General features: G+C 45.0%; 1 protein-coding gene across 1 annotated transcript; it reads left to right on the forward strand.

Moving 5' to 3' along the window:
- The first annotated feature begins 4,607 nt into the window (after positions 1-4,607).
- LOC122375972 (proline-rich protein 2-like) lies at positions 4,608-15,145 on the forward strand. Its single transcript, XM_043355590.1, has 4 exons — positions 4,608-4,854; positions 6,747-6,795; positions 12,816-14,168; positions 14,462-15,145. Exons 1-4 carry the CDS (start codon positions 4,834-4,836, stop codon positions 14,605-14,607), a joined length of 1,569 nt encoding a protein of 522 aa, XP_043211525.1. The 5' UTR covers positions 4,608-4,833; the 3' UTR covers positions 14,608-15,145.
- The last annotated feature ends 261 nt before the right edge of the window (positions 15,146-15,406 follow it).

Consider the following 15,406-nt stretch of genomic DNA (forward strand, 5'->3'; position numbering starts at 1 on the left):
CGATGACTATGCATTTCCATTCTCGCAGAGTTTGGGATATCACTAATCAGCAATCATTCATTTCATAAAGCGTACTCAAGCAAGCATGTCTTGACTCTGTCTTTCAAGGTCACGCGCGGTTGCGTGATGTTGATGCATGAAAACGGCGTTTGCCGCGAAAGTTATGAATGGCCCACTCCAATTATTTCACAGATGGTTAGGAACATTGTGACGGACATAATACGTAAAAATTACCCAAATCGAAGGTGACGTGTTTTTTGCTATTTAGATTTTTCTGTTTTAATTGAAGGTCAAATGCATTTCAAGGTCACTTCAATTTAATTTTATAATTAAAAATCAAAGCCTTATCAATCGCCTATAAGACCCTGTTAGTATCATTTTGATACCAGGAAAGGAACCAGAGTTATAGCCATTTAAAAAATGGATGTGTGGCATTTTTCGCTATATTCGATGACCTATATCTCAGCGATACGTTATCAAATTTCGAAAATATTATACGTAACTCAGTTTTGAACCATGCCCAGTCTGCTTACAAATTTTCAGAAAAATCGAAGGGGATGACGGATTTCAGTGTTTAGCTCAGGCTACACTATTAGCGTTTTTTCGGTTTCTGCGTGATTTCGGTTTCCGCGTTTTTACGGTTTCTGCGTTTTTTCGTTCCGGGCGGCCGCCGCGTGGACGGTGTTGTTTATAGCATAGTGATGGATATGTGATCAAATTAATTAATTATTCATGTTAAATATTATCGTGCTTTAACAAAATTATAATTAAATAATTGTTTAAAAGATTTTACAGCTAACAAGAATATATTTTCGATCATAATCATTTGTCAGCTTGATTACAATTATCATATTTGAAGTAAAATGATGAGTTTTGAAACACATCTTGTCTTCTTTAATCATGAATTACACCATTTTCATTATTTACATTTGAAACTGTTCCATCGTCACAATATTATTAGCAACAATCACTTCTAATAATTCATCACTAAAACGAAATCCCGCAGAAACCGAAAAAAAGTTCACAGCTCTGAACTTTTTTTCGGTTCCGACTCGTCGGTCTTTGCGGGTTTTCGTTCCACGGGACGCCAGACTGGCAGTGTAGCTTGCGCAATGCATTCGCTATGAGGCGAACTTGACGACGCGAACCGAAATCCCGCAGGAACCGAAAAAACGTCGGAATTCATGCTAGTGTAGCTTAGGCTTTTGATTTGACGTGGAATGCCCCAGCGGCAGCGTTGGCGACAGATGGCGCCGATTAACGTTTCTGTTCATGACGTTCGTTTTCTGTCGGGTCGTCGGTTTCTCTCGTGGGTGGCCGTCTGCACGCTCCTCTGCCTCAGCTGCTCAATTCAGCTGTCTGTATTGTACTGTAAAGCATTTTATTATATTGTATTTACATTTAAGAGCGATCCACATTCCAAATGCTTCGCGATTACTGCTCAATGCGTGGTCTGGTGTCAAACAGCATTGCAACCAACTTGAACGCAGATCTAGTTAAACAGATAAATCAACCAGACCGCGAGCAATTTACCATCCGATCCCAGCATTCGGGAACCTTCGATGTTGGTTCATCCAGTCTCTATCCATGCAACCAGTGACAGCTGGAGCAATTGCACTCTATCATGTGCATCTACAACAGCTGGGGCTGGTAAGTACTGAACAGTGTGCAGAATGGTGATCATAGTGACTAAATGCATCTTTAATCGGTATTGTGCAATCATCAAGTTGGGCTCCAATCCAAGAGCAATAAAGACGGTCATCTACATTGGATGTCAAAATACCGCGCCATGTGGGGGCTGCTTACTATGTAATAACTCGATATGCAATGATGTGATTGAGGTTGCGATGGGGCTTTTAGCTTTTTTTTAGTTCATTTCATACTAGCTGCAATATTAGCATCATTGTATTTAGTTGTGCGCTGAAGTTTTGTTTATGTGATTTCAAGTCCTTCGAAAATAATGATGATCTGTTGCCTCTATTCAGCTTGCAGCATTGTGCTACAAATACTCGAGAGTTTGTTTTATTTCATTGACATTCTTAGATTTAAGTTTGAATTGTCAGTGATACACTAAACCTGTTTGCTCTTTTAATTCATGAATAAACTAGCATCATCTGAACGTTACGCCAACAAACAACATCGAAACCAATTGAATTGGGTTGAAGCGAATAGCTGACACGTTCATAAAATTATTTCGATACAGCTCCAGGTATACCCACGGGAAATCATCCTGCGTTTTGTCTCAACTGCAATTGGAAAACACATCGCCCGTCAATTGAATACAGGCCTATTGGCAGGCTGTGAGTCTGGTGACACTGGTCAAAATTACGCTGTAGGTACTTCACTGACCTATTTATGCATTACGCAAAACAGTGCGGTAGTCTACAAACAGTACGACTTTTTATCATGTTTGGATTATCTAACTCTCAGAAACAATTTAATCGATTCTTCTATGTGACTTTCATGGTTTCCATGATTGTCTCGGCACCAGCCAGGGAACGCATCGATGATAATGACGAATGAACAGAATGGTGCAACACACACATCATCATAATCAAAACACATAGGCTGATGGCCATTTCAAAATATCAGCTACCCTTTCCGAATCGTACATCTCTGCAACCTTCGCAACCCTTTCCCTTTGCCGGTGGAGCTGACTGCCCTCAAGCATGATGCCTTCAAAAAGTGCCGGTGGAGCTGACTGCCCTCAAGCATGATGCCTTCAAAAAGAACTTGCGTCTTTACCTCAAGAGAGAGTACGAGTAGGTGCTGTTCCGGTATAGTTACCTATCGTCTGTGAGGCTTATTTACCGCTTGTGAAACTTGTAACTTGCGCTGTGATGTTTCTCTTTTTCTTTTATTATGCGTTTTGTATGTATATGTGTGTATGTGAATGCATGTACCTTTTTACCCACTTTTACTACTGTTCAGCGATTGTGAATTAAAATGAAATCGGACTTACTCCACAAGAGTTCGTTGGGTCGGAGCTTTCGAATTGTATTACAATTCTTCGTCAGCGAGAGTCGTATCGGATGTTAAGATCGAATCGAAGGTACAGTGCGGATCGAACAAAATATATTTATATATTTTGTTCGATCCGCACTGTACCTTCGATTCGATCTTAACATCCGATACGACTCTCGCTGACGAAGAATTGTAATACAATTCGAAAGCTCCGACCCAACGAACTCTTGTGGAGTAAGTCCGATTTCATTTTAATTCACAATTCATCTCCACATCATGTCTTTAAATATTCAGCGATTGTGACACTGGACTGAGAATAGCCACGGCTCCTGTGGATGGTCCAAAGACGTTCAATAAATAAATGAATAAATAACCCGTGTTTGCATGTCATGTCAAAATCTGTTCAACAGCACGTGATGAAACGCGGTGCAATACCGCACATCGGATGGGAACAGATGGTACAAAGATTCGCTGTTGGCAGACAGTTGTCATTCAAGAGCAGTTCAAGAAATGGCTCGTTGCATCAGCTGGATCCATAATCAAGTGTTGCTGAATTGTAAGCTGCGATTTCATGTTAGTTATTACCATAATTTGTTCCCAATTCGTATGCATTGTTCGTGTTTAATACGTTTTTTTTATATTTGATAATAGGTTGTGATGATGCTTCTGGTTTTGGTTACTGTTATTGGTCTTCTTTTATATATACTTCATGTAATGTGCATTTTTAGACGTATAAACTATTTATAATTCCAAGCTACCAGTACAGCTGTTCTTGTCACAATCTAAAGAAGTTAAAAGTAATTAAATGTAGTTCGATATTTTATCAAATTGCATCAACCTTCAATAATATCAATGTGTGAGGCATACGAGCAATCATGAAATATTCAGGTTTTACTGTTTTTGGTGTTCAATAAATGCGGTCCAATGAGTGTTTTTCGAAACGTTCAAAACATTGGATCAACAATCATCCAGTAAACTTCCGTGGCAAAACAAGCTGTGCCCGTTCCCGGTGGCTCTCATGCAAGCCGTTTGGTAGCTTTGTGGCCAGTTTTTGTTCGTGACAGTGGCTAATCTTGGTGCGACCTCGTCATGTTTGAGATACGATGTGGCTGTGATAAGTAGACCATTCCATGCCACAACACGCTAGAACGAACATTCTGTGGCTGTTCGATCAGTTATAGTAGTGTATGCTGTGTAATTCTCCACATACAAGTGTTTTTGTGGACAACTTTTGTTTGTGTAGGAATAAGGAAAACTATGGAGCATTCGGTGGATGTGATGCTGTTTTATTTGGCTTTCAAAGCGTACGTAGCGCAAAGCCAGGTTTTCGACGTTGGAAAGAGAACAGAAACTGAGTTGTTGAATGAGAACAGAAGCGCTTGTGCCCGTCGTTTCTTGGAATATCCCTTCCTCATCTGGCATCGCTCACCACGAGTCTCACCAATTCAAAATTCCCATCTCTTCCATCATCTCTCTCTCTCTCTCTCTCTCTCTCTCTCTCTCTCTCTCTCTCTCTCTCTCTCTCTCTCTCTCTCTCTCTCTCTCTCTCTCTCTCTCTCTCTCTCGTGTCGCCATTTCACTCTTTACGTATCTCTCGCGAACTGAATGATCTTCTTCCCGCCTATCTCACATCTCGCGAACTCACTGACCGAGCTGTGCTCGCAGTGATGCAGCCTCGCTTTTACCGGCTCCCGCTCCGCCCGTGGCTACTGAAGCGTGCAGTGGTCGTATATAACCGACGCTCATGATGTGTGCGCCAGTTTAGTCTCAGCTGCGCCGTGAGCGTCCGTGGCGAGCCGTGAGTGTTCGTGCCGCGACGTGAACGTTAGTGCAACTGCAGAGCTGTTTGTGGAGGATTTTTGGAACGCAATGAGGAGCACAGGATGCGTGGTAAGTAGTAAAGTGTGAATTTGGTCAGTATTTAGTGGAGTTGGGGATGATTGCAGATTGATGATAGATAATGTAGTTGAGGTAAAACTGAGGATATAGTGGGAAACACCAACCTGTGTTCGATAATTTGCCTGGATAAACTGGTTACAAAATGTTTGTCTTATTTGATGAAATCGATTCAGTCAGCACTCTATTATCTTGGATTACTACTCATGCTTTTCACGTGCCCTTTCCTTTCTAAAAACATTTGATCGTGTGCCTTGACCGTGGTTATTATCGCGCGATTTAATGAGATCATGGATCATAGATAGTCTGCTCTTGATAACGAATGGCCACAAGTGCTTGGATAAAAAGTGCACGTGAAAATTTATGAAGTTTACTCTAACTTGCTCCTTTTTTCCTTGTACTGATATGTTTGTCTATTCATGTTTATGCTTGTCACGTGCCACATTTACTTGAAGGAAGGACGTGAAGCAGTCCGCATTAATTTGAAAGAAAACCTACATTTTTTCGTGCTGTTGCCAAATACTTGCTACAACTTGCAGTCGTTCAAACCAGACTGATGTCAAAAAGCAAAAAAAAAAACAACAACAACTAACAATCAGACATGTGAATGGATCAGAGCGATGGATCTATGATCTCAGTGGATCTCGAAACAACCTGCAGGTTAGGATCTATGATCCTTTCTGATCCGGCGTGAAAAAGTTACATTGGAGCTATGATCTCATACGATCTGATGATAAGTCAAGAACATGGATCTATGATCTGAGTGGATCCCACCAAGCACAGCATTTGAAACCATGTTTTAAAGGGTTTCTATGTCATTACGTGCAACAAAACTATTAATTATGGCGTGCAATCACATAAAATCACCTTAACAGAACGTTTGTGAGTTGCAACAAGCGTTGGGGGGGGGGGGGAGGATTTCTGTGTTGACAAAAGTAAGTGAGGATCTATGATCTCACTGGATCTCAAGCAAAAAATGATAATCGGATCTGTGACCCCTATGGATCTCTCGATAAATTAGAGAGCTGGATCTATGATCCCGTCGGATCCGAGATCAAAATCCGTGGGATCAGATCCAACATCCATTTTCTTGGATCCATGCACATGTCTGCTTACAATTGATAAATATTTTCCCATTGATTTCATGTAGAAGGATCCAATAAGAGTACAATATGTTTTTGTTCGTTTCGTGTTGAAAGGTACATGGAAGGTAATAGGTACAAAAGGTAAAAGGTACATGGAAGTTGGAAGGTTGGAAAGTAATTGCTTATTGGGCAATAGCTTATTGAGTAAAGAATTTCAAACTTCAAGGAATGGAAAACTATTGCAATTCGTTTAAGCTTTTTTCAAACTAGCGTCTATTGAGGAATCCCCCAAGCAAGCACATTCTGTGATTTGTACATTTTCTGAGTTACGCGTGTAACAAAAAAGTGGCTCCGGGACCGGTAACAAAAACATTGCCCGTGTATAACGACTGAGCAGAAATGTAAACTACACGATAACGTGGTAGGGTAGCTCAAGAACCATTCTGATAATTATTTGAGCTTTTGAGTGGAAACGAATCTTTAAGCGCAAAGTTGTCCTGTTTGCTGAGCAAACAAGTAGTTACATTGTGCATTGAATAGCTTCTGAGACGGTGAAATGTCACGTCTGTTTTCGTGCGTTGTTTTTTACATTTAAAAGCATGCGTTGTTCGCTATATTTTAATAGAAATAATTTAGGCCTCAGTGATTTAGTTTTTTTATTTAGAAACCTGCAATTTGCAATCATCGCGTTTTAGATGCCTAAATGAACTTTTCTGTCATAATCAATAAGGGTCTAGTTGAATTATTATGTGGGTGTATCGGTCGTATATTTCTGTCTAACAGTATCCCACTGCATTGCAGGTGCTGTTTGTTATGTTCATCTCACTGAACGGCATTGATGCCGAACAAAGTAAGTAAAACGTGGGGGGTTTTGATGCTACATCGGGTTAGGTATTGCTAATTGCCAGATACCTCTCCAAAACTGAACTAGGGAGGGAGTGCATCAACACTCACTCATCAACACACTTCACTCAATATACCCTGGGAGTGCATTCCCAACATTTTGTGCTTGACCGATCAAAATTTAACGCTGACAGCAGGAATTATTGTCACGCAGATCTAGCAACGAAGAAAAAACATGAAAACGTTTTCATAATAACTTGCTTCAAATGCATAGATGGCTTCTTGGCTTGTCACCAGAATTGGCAAAAGTAATTTGTGGCCGAGTCTCTTAACCCTATTCCTGGCGGGCTCCGCCGGGACAAGAAACTGGCGGGTGGGGGGCGATTCGGCCCCCCCCTTCAGATCTCAAAAACTACACATCGCAGCGACAAACGGTAAACGGCATCGGATATGCACGGTCAAGATCTACAATTTTTACAAAGGTCATTTTCAGGTCAGGTCAAAGATGACGTCACAGGGGTCGAAAAAGTCAAAATGGCGGCGCTAGATATGGAGAGAGTTTTTCTCGAATAACTTTCGAATTAGTCAAGATAGGAACAAACTAAGGGCATCATCGTGATCCTCTCGTCAATCCGCATCGAATGATATATATGTTGACCTCGAAAGGTCAAGGTCAAAGGTTGACCTCAGGTCACGTGACCTCGAGGTCATCATGTATATCATTCGATGCGTCTTGACGAGCTGAACACAATGAGACCATCCACGCGTCTGTATCTTGTTCCTGTACGGAGTTATTGGCCAAAAACCTTTGGTGACCTTTGATGACGTCACATGACCTCACAGCTGCCCAACAGCAAAACAGACCTCAAGGTAGTGAAGGTTGATCGTATATGAAGTCATGTATGGTATATGGGGCCATTCCGACCCGTTTTAGTGGTAAAAACAGGGAGTTGATTTTTCCCCCATTGACTTATAATGGGGAGGTCGCGAAACTGACCTGACCTTAGGTCACCGATATCAAAATTCCGAGATATACAAATTGCACATACTGGTACCCTAACTAAAGCCTGAAGAGAAGAAATTGATCGGTCAAAAACTCTAGCTCTGGCGTGATTGCAAACTTTTCTGAGGTAGGGTCACCAAACCGCCTCTGGTGACCTGACCTGAGGTCAGATCAACTCAAAATTTTCAGACATGTTGCGTAGAAGCCTTTTAGGAAAAGTCAGAAAATTTGACCTTCCTAGCTCAACGCGTTTGGGAGAAATAACCAAAAAACCTCAGGGGGGGGGGGGCTCCTGAGCCCCCCCCCCCCCCCCCGCCAGGAATAGGGTTAAAGATTTTATTGCCGTTTGTGGTCATATGTTCACGTCACCGAGGTTCGTCGAAAAAATAATGTTCTTATTCGACTCATTCCTTCAATGGAACGCTTACTAGACTGACCAAAGCGATTGTTCAAGTCTTTATTTTCCCACGTTCTTGGAATGATAAGAACGTAGCTCATCCATAACCAAATCAAACGTTTCTTCTCCTCTCGATCTTCTGTCCGTTGATCTCTCCATATGGCGTGTCAGTTCCGCCGTCTAACTCACGACAAAAATCTCTTGTGCTGCTGCACGTGCTCTTTGGACGCAAACTCTCCTCTGTGACAGATGTTTCGGTAGCCAGTCACGATTCGCTCCGACAATAGCGATAAGTCGCACCGACTTTTGCTGAGTCAGAGTCGATCACAGCCGTAACTGAGCCGTTATGGGAGGCGTCGTGGGAGCCGTGACGCTAACCGTGACGCTAACCGTGGCTAACCGTGACGGGTGGGTGGATTCTCCGAAAGATGCAGCTGACAGTGGATTAGTATTATGTGTTTAACACAGAATCACAGAGTGGCTCGTTTTTGGTAAGTTTGGCTCTTCTTGGAATCGTTTTTTAGGGGGGGATGGGGTGCACACTTTGATCTGTTGTCTGGGAAAGCTCACTCAGAACGTGTGGTGAGTGTTTTGATGGATATCTCGCAAGGAGATATTATAAAATGGCAAAGAAATGTTCACCCGATCCAGCTGTTGTGTAGGAAAACATTCATTTGAGAAAATGCTTTTTCCACTTCATCGAGCAAACGTTCTATGAAACAGGAAGTTTTTCAGTTACTTTGCATTCCTTTTTTCACGGTATTGATATATTTACGCCACAGTGTGTTCAGTGATCTGAAAGTGATGGCAGATACCATGAACTCTGGCTTAGTTAGTTAGTTTGTTTTCTGTCACGAGGTCAATGCTACTTGCATGACAATGCGAGCACGGTACCTGTGGCATTCAAACTAATCACTGCACGCATAATAGACCATAGCGATTGTGGTGAGAGCAAAACTATCGTGAGAAATGCCGGCTATTTTTTCTCACATTACGCAATGCACCAATGAGCTGCGGTCATAAACAGATTTCACCACAGCAGTCCGATTCGCAACAATGCACGTGCATGTGTCACCGCAGAACGAAAAATTGAAGCCCTCATGTCTCGGTTCCTTTCTTCTCAATTACCGTCATCCAATTACCGTTTTAGCGTCATGACTTCAATGTTCGATGCAATCTATCTTCGGGTAACTAGTGCGTAGCTGACATAAAGAGATTAAGTATCATGTTTCGCATCGCTCCTTACGATGCACATGCCCCTTTCGATCATTATACGGTTCATGGCGCGCGTATGGTAGCGTCCCGCGAAGAGACGGTCTGGTGCTCACATTATAACGGTTCTGACACGCATAGCTTTATGCAGGTTTCTTGGCATAATTTGACTTCCACTTTCTACGCTAGGTGTGCTCTAGAAAACTTGATTCGCTAATGGCATTGTCGTATGTCCGCCATAAGCCTGTGCCATCAGTCTCTGCGAGTACATTTGAATCTTCAGTGGTGACAAGAAATGATTTCAAAGTTGTATGTAGACAAAGCTGCCGTATTTCGATGCAGTCATAATGAACTAGACCAGACATTGAAACCATGACTTCAACAAATCCATCATATCTGCCGATGATACAGTTTCGAGCTCTTGCTGACCATACAACTCTCCAGACTTGATGTAACACCGTTATGTAACACAGTTTGACGGTCTGAATTACTCTCGCCGTATGGTATTACATGAGTTTTTATTGACAGGAGCACCAATCTAGAAGTCAGCCTCTGATCGACGGGTCATCAACTCATATCTCAATCTAAATGGTTGGAACTTCCAGTTTCTCCCTGATCGTTCACTTTCGCTTTCACCCTCCATCAGAAAGACAGGCCAATACACTTCGATGCATGGGGTGAGACCGTTTGAGGCCTCCTTGACGGTCTAGATCCCACCCATCGCTTACCACATTCTCACCCCTGGCTGCATTCTCACCTCTCGTCCCCCATCTGTCGATCAGTGTGGGAATGATGCCTGTGGTCAGATAGTGACGAGGCAGCACAGCTGTTCTCTGTGGCTGTCGGTGCTGCAAAATGGACAAAACTGCTCCCGGGAAGTGGTGTTACAAAAGGGTTTATGGAGATGTTTATTGCGTAGTTCGTTGTGTGAGGAGTGTGTCGAAAGAAGTCGCTTTCGTCTCTTTTTTATGTTTATTGTCGTAGTTCTTCGTGACATCTTGGCGCCGGGCTCTTCTCTTACTTATGGTATTGTGTTATAGGTTCTGAGATTCATCCCATGCCTTGTCGACAGTCTGTGACACAAGTGACAGTTTGTCCGCAAGCTTCCATTCAATTGCTGGTGAATCATTATTCTGAGGATTTTGTTTGTCATTCTGAAAGCGATGCTGCTCGTCATTCCTAGATCATTTCTCTCCTTCTTTCGACCATCGGTCTTTGTATCAGAATCTCTAACATATCACAAACTTGTCATCGTCCAATCCGCATCGTCATTCGTAGACCATTCGTGAAACTCTTACTATCATGATGCTTGTCATCGCGTAGCTCAGCCAGTGTTGCAGCGAGAAGTTCATGCCCGTCCCAAAGACTTCGCGCCAATCCACCACAAAGTTCAGGCCGGTGGTATTTGCCGGCATTCAGGCATGACCAAGAGTCACGGGAGTGCATTCACATGAAAACGCACGTGCCTAGCCAATAGCCATGCTGGAATCCGTGCTGAAAGCCGTTCAGGGTTGGTTCAGGGATCCGTTCCCCGCGGGGAATGGAAGTGCAGTGAACCTGAACCGTGGCGATAAAAAGGAAGGTCCGTGGTTCAAATCTTGGTGGTGTTAGATAAATTTCGTAGTATGGAGTTTTGAGGTCGACGGGTCGTCTCAATTATGAATGGATTGAACGGATAAAATTGTATTTATGTCTTTAGGGAAAGCTGCATAATTGGAAGCTCTTCGAACTTTCTCCCCAGCTTATAAAACGTACGCATATGTTTCTGCAACTGTCGCTCAAACTATCGAACGGCCCACACGACCCAACTGTAGCGAATTTCACGGTCGATCACCTCGAAACCACCGGACACACCCTGGTGACCATTTCTCTGAGCCGTTTGGCGGAGTGGGTGATATATGGCTGAGTTCTGTGTGAAATAGAGCAACCGGCTGACCGGAGACCGAACGGGGTCGGGTCGGGGACGGAGCGGTGGTAGCGGAAAGGGTAGAGATGGGGAGGGATGGGAGGGGTGGGAGCTGCAGGACGGAGGGAGAGGGAGAGAGAGAGAGAGAGAGAGAGAGAGAGAGAGAGAGAGAGAGAGAGAGAGAGAGAGAGAGAGAGAGAGAGAGAGAGAGAGAGAGAGAGAGAGAGAGAGAGAGAGTCCGGCTGCCGCAGAAAGCTACAGCTGCTCTAGTAGTCAATTGCGGAGAGGCGAGGCAGGCATTTGACGTCAGCGGAAGCAAAATATGACGCTCTCGTTACTTTGCTGTCATACAATCCAGAAACCGTAAAATATTGAACTTTTCCAAGCATTTGCATCAAAAGTTCCCAACTAACGTACGTGAACTGTTTAGATGTACTTACATAACGAAACTCATTGAATATTACTGGTATTGCGATGTGCGGTCTTGTAATGAGGACTGGCTTCCGTTTCCTTCAGGCTAAGTCGGGTTTCAGGAACTCTCACAGCTACCTGCCTCACTCTGGTATTGACACCATTGCACATTCATCCTATTCCGCATAGCTACATATAGGCTCATAGGCGGCGGAATGGGGAGGGCACCGGGGCACCGTGCCCCCCCCCTTTGTTTTTGGCATTTTAAAATTAGCCGTATGGGCGTTGCATGGAAAGAATGGGACCAAAAGTCGGCAGTGCCCCCCACCCCTCCCCTTCATTGAAGGTGTTCCGCCGCTACTGCATAGGCTTGCTTGTTCTGCGAATTAATTTCTTTTGCCCATGGAAATGACACTATAATTGTTATTGATATCTGCGCCAAGGGAGATTGCAATTGCCAATTGGTCAGCTTGCATTTTGCAATGCGAGCAGCTGCACTCTATGGGCCAATGCCGGCTCAAAGTACCACCTGGTCAAATTCGCAGCACGCAGACTAGCCTTTATCAAGTAGGTTTGGCGATTTCTTTCCTCGTTAAAGCCCACCTTGCAAATCTCTGCATCATTTTCGCCACTAAATTGTCCTCGTCACCAGACTTAGACTTTCGTCATTAACCAGACATTTGGTGGGTGATTTGCGATGAGTCATCATTAGATGCACGAGAAAATGTCTTTTATAGTCCGCGTGTGATATATGAACCTTCACTCGGTGGCAGGGAAATATTCATTCGCCCATACTTCCACGATTCATGCCATGCATCATGAATCCTTTGTGAGGTAGATTGTTGCAGACAGTGGCTAATACAAGGGAAAAGTCTGGATAGCGCTCCGCTTATTTAGCTTAAGACATTATGCAAAGCGCTAGCAAGTGCGAGAATAGAGAGCAATCAGCCAGTTTGACGGTTTCCTTCTTTGTCTCAGAACTTGACACGCCTGCGGATACAGATCGTGCGCCTCACATGGTTCACTGTTGTTCTTATCAATCGTTCACCAGCAATGAGTCTTGCCGTTAATCGTTAACCGACTTCCCTTTGTTCACAGCTCGCCCGAAGCGCCAGTATGGAGCACCGCGACCGTCAGGAGGGGGACGGCAGCAGAAACAGCCGTCACCGTCCTACGGCTCCCCCGCCCCCGCCCCCGCGCAGCCCTCCTACCAGGGTTTCCAGATCCCCTCAGCCGCTCCGATAACCCCGACCAATAACCAGCAGAGCTACGGTCAGCGTAGCGAGCCGAAAAACAGGCAACAGTACGGCACACCCAAACCACAGCCCAAACCCCAGTATGGCACTCCTAAACCTGCGCCCAAACCCCAGCCCCAGTATGGAGCTCCTGCTCCTCAGCCGAAACCTCAGCCCCAATATGGAGGTCCTGCCCCTGCTCCTGAACCAAAGCCTCAGCCCCAGTATGGGGCTCCTGCTCCTCAGCCGAAACCTCAGCCTAAACCCCAGTATGGAGCCCCTCCTTCTCAACCTGAACCTAAGCCCCAAGATGGAGGTCCTGCTCCTGCTCCTGAACCAAAACCTCAACCCCAGTATGGAGCTCCTGCTCCTCAGCCGAAACCTCAGCCTAAACCCCAGTATGGAGCCCCTGCTCCTGCTCCCGAATCTAAGCCCCAATATGGAGGTCCTCCCCCTGCTCCTCAACCTAAACCTCAGCCCCAATATGGAGGTTCTGCCCCTACTCCTGAATCAAAACCCCAGCCCCAGTATGGAGCTCCTGCTCCTCAGCCGAAACCTCAGCCTAAACCTCAGTATGGAGCCCCTGCTCCTCAACCTAAGCCCCAGTATGGAGGTCCGCCTCCTGCTCCTGCTCCTAAGCCCCAGCCCCAGCCCCAGTATGGAGCTCCTGCTCCTGAGCAGAAGCCCCAGCCTCAGTATGACTCTCCTAAACCTCAGCCTAAGCCTCAGCCCCAGTATGGAGCCCCTGCTCCCGAGCCAGAACCTAAGTCCCAGTACAATGCCCCAGCGCCACAGCAGTACAGTGCCCCTGCGCCTGCGCCTGCTCCTGCCCCAGCGCCCCAGCAGTATAACGCTCCTGCCCCAGCCCCTGCTCCTCAACAATACAGTGCACCTGCCCCTTCACCCGCCCCTCAACAGTACAACGTCCCTGCCCCTGCCCCTGGCCCAGCGCCCCAGCAGTATAACGCTCCTGCCCCAGCCCCTGCTCCTCAACAATACAGTGCCCCTGCCCCTGCCCCTGGCCCAGCGCCTCAGCAGTATAACGCTCCTGCCTCTGCCCCGGCTCCTCAACAATACAACGCCCCTGTCCCTGCCCCCGCCCCTGCGCCCGCGCCCCAGCAGTATAGTCCTCCTGCTCCCGCTCCCAAGCCAAGCCAGAGTTACGGACAGCCGGCATCGCAGCCATCATACCAGTCACAGCAGCAGGAGGGCAAAGGTTCGTAAACATCAAGAGGTTGCCGTCAAACTCATATAAAATGACGAAGATTCATATCTAGAGAGTGCTTGCGCGCTCCTTAAAGATTGTATGAAAGAGGCTGCGAAGTCGTAATGAATTTTCCTCAGGAATTGCAATTTGTAATCATTAATCATTTATGTTTATCAGTAAATGCTCATAATAATTAGACATCATTATTTTGTTCAACGTTGCGTGGGATAACACCATGGATATCGTGGCATAAACTCGTCAGTCATATTTCCTCATACGGTTATCTATGCCATTTGTTTCAGGTAACGACCAGGCATCATCAGAATACGGTCCGAAGTACCGCGACCCCGGCCAGGGCGAGCCTGGCCAGGGAGGCTTCATCATGCCCTGGGACGTGCCGCAGCCCATCCAGACAGCGCTCAAGAGCGGCCTGAAACCAGGCTGGTGAGCGGGGTCACCGCCAGGTGGCAGCAGGGGTTTGTGTCATCGGTGGTGTGAGAAATGTTCAATAGATGGCGCTGCAAGAATGGGCGGCTGTAATATCAATGTACACTGTTGGATGGAGTGATTGCTAAGCATGATGTGATCAGTTGCTACATGAATTACATGTGTGCAGCTGTTTTGTGAGCGATTTGAACATGCGTCCAACTAAAACGACTGCTTAATCTGAAAATGCTCTAACTGAAGTGAAATGTGAATGGAACGACAGATTTTCAGTTGCTTTATTATTGGCGATAAGGAAGAAATTATGGAGAGAAAATGTTTTTCGTAGAGGCTTAGAGAATGATAAGGAACAATCGAATGTTACATTTCACTTCCTTGTACCCCTAGGGTTCGAGTCGTGTTTGTGTCATTAGTAAGTGTGGATGTGTCACATCAAGTATTCGTAGTGAGTAGCCCTATTTATGGTATCGTCTTTCATATGGCGGTAGTGGTCGAAGTTATTCGAAACATCTGACGAAATACACATAAAACATCATGTCAAACGTCATGGTTTGCTCTGATTCCCCTTGCTTTCTAGAATATCAAAACTGCTATAAAACATTGTTCTCGATCTCGACATTTGAAGTTCGCATTTCGGTCATCAATGCTAAGAACTAATGAATACTGCCAAGGTTGATTTAAGAGGTAGGTTTCAACCTGGGCGCTAAGCTATTGGAAGTTGGAACTGTCCCAACACTCCTTCTTTTTGGTAACGTTGAACATTTTTCCAAGCTGCGGATTTTTCTGAGTTTAGGAGCAATTTA

The sequence above is a fragment of the Amphibalanus amphitrite genome, unplaced genomic scaffold, assembly GCF_019059575.1.
Source record: "Amphibalanus amphitrite isolate SeventyFive unplaced genomic scaffold, NRLGWU_Aamphi_draft 001973F_arrow, whole genome shotgun sequence".
NCBI lineage: Eukaryota > Metazoa > Arthropoda > Thecostraca > Balanomorpha > Balanidae > Amphibalanus > Amphibalanus amphitrite.

Bases quoted from the DNA above. Each gene is read 5' to 3' on its own strand.
- LOC122375972 (XM_043355590.1), top strand. From the start codon at position 4,834: ATGAGGAGCACAGGATGCGTG. The intron at 4,855-6,746 runs GTAAGTAGTAAA...ACTGCATTGCAG, and splicing joins TGAGGAGCACAGGATGCGTG to GTGCTGTTTGTTATGTTCAT. The intron at 6,796-12,815 runs GTAAGTAAAACG...CTTTGTTCACAG, and splicing joins CGGCATTGATGCCGAACAAA to CTCGCCCGAAGCGCCAGTAT.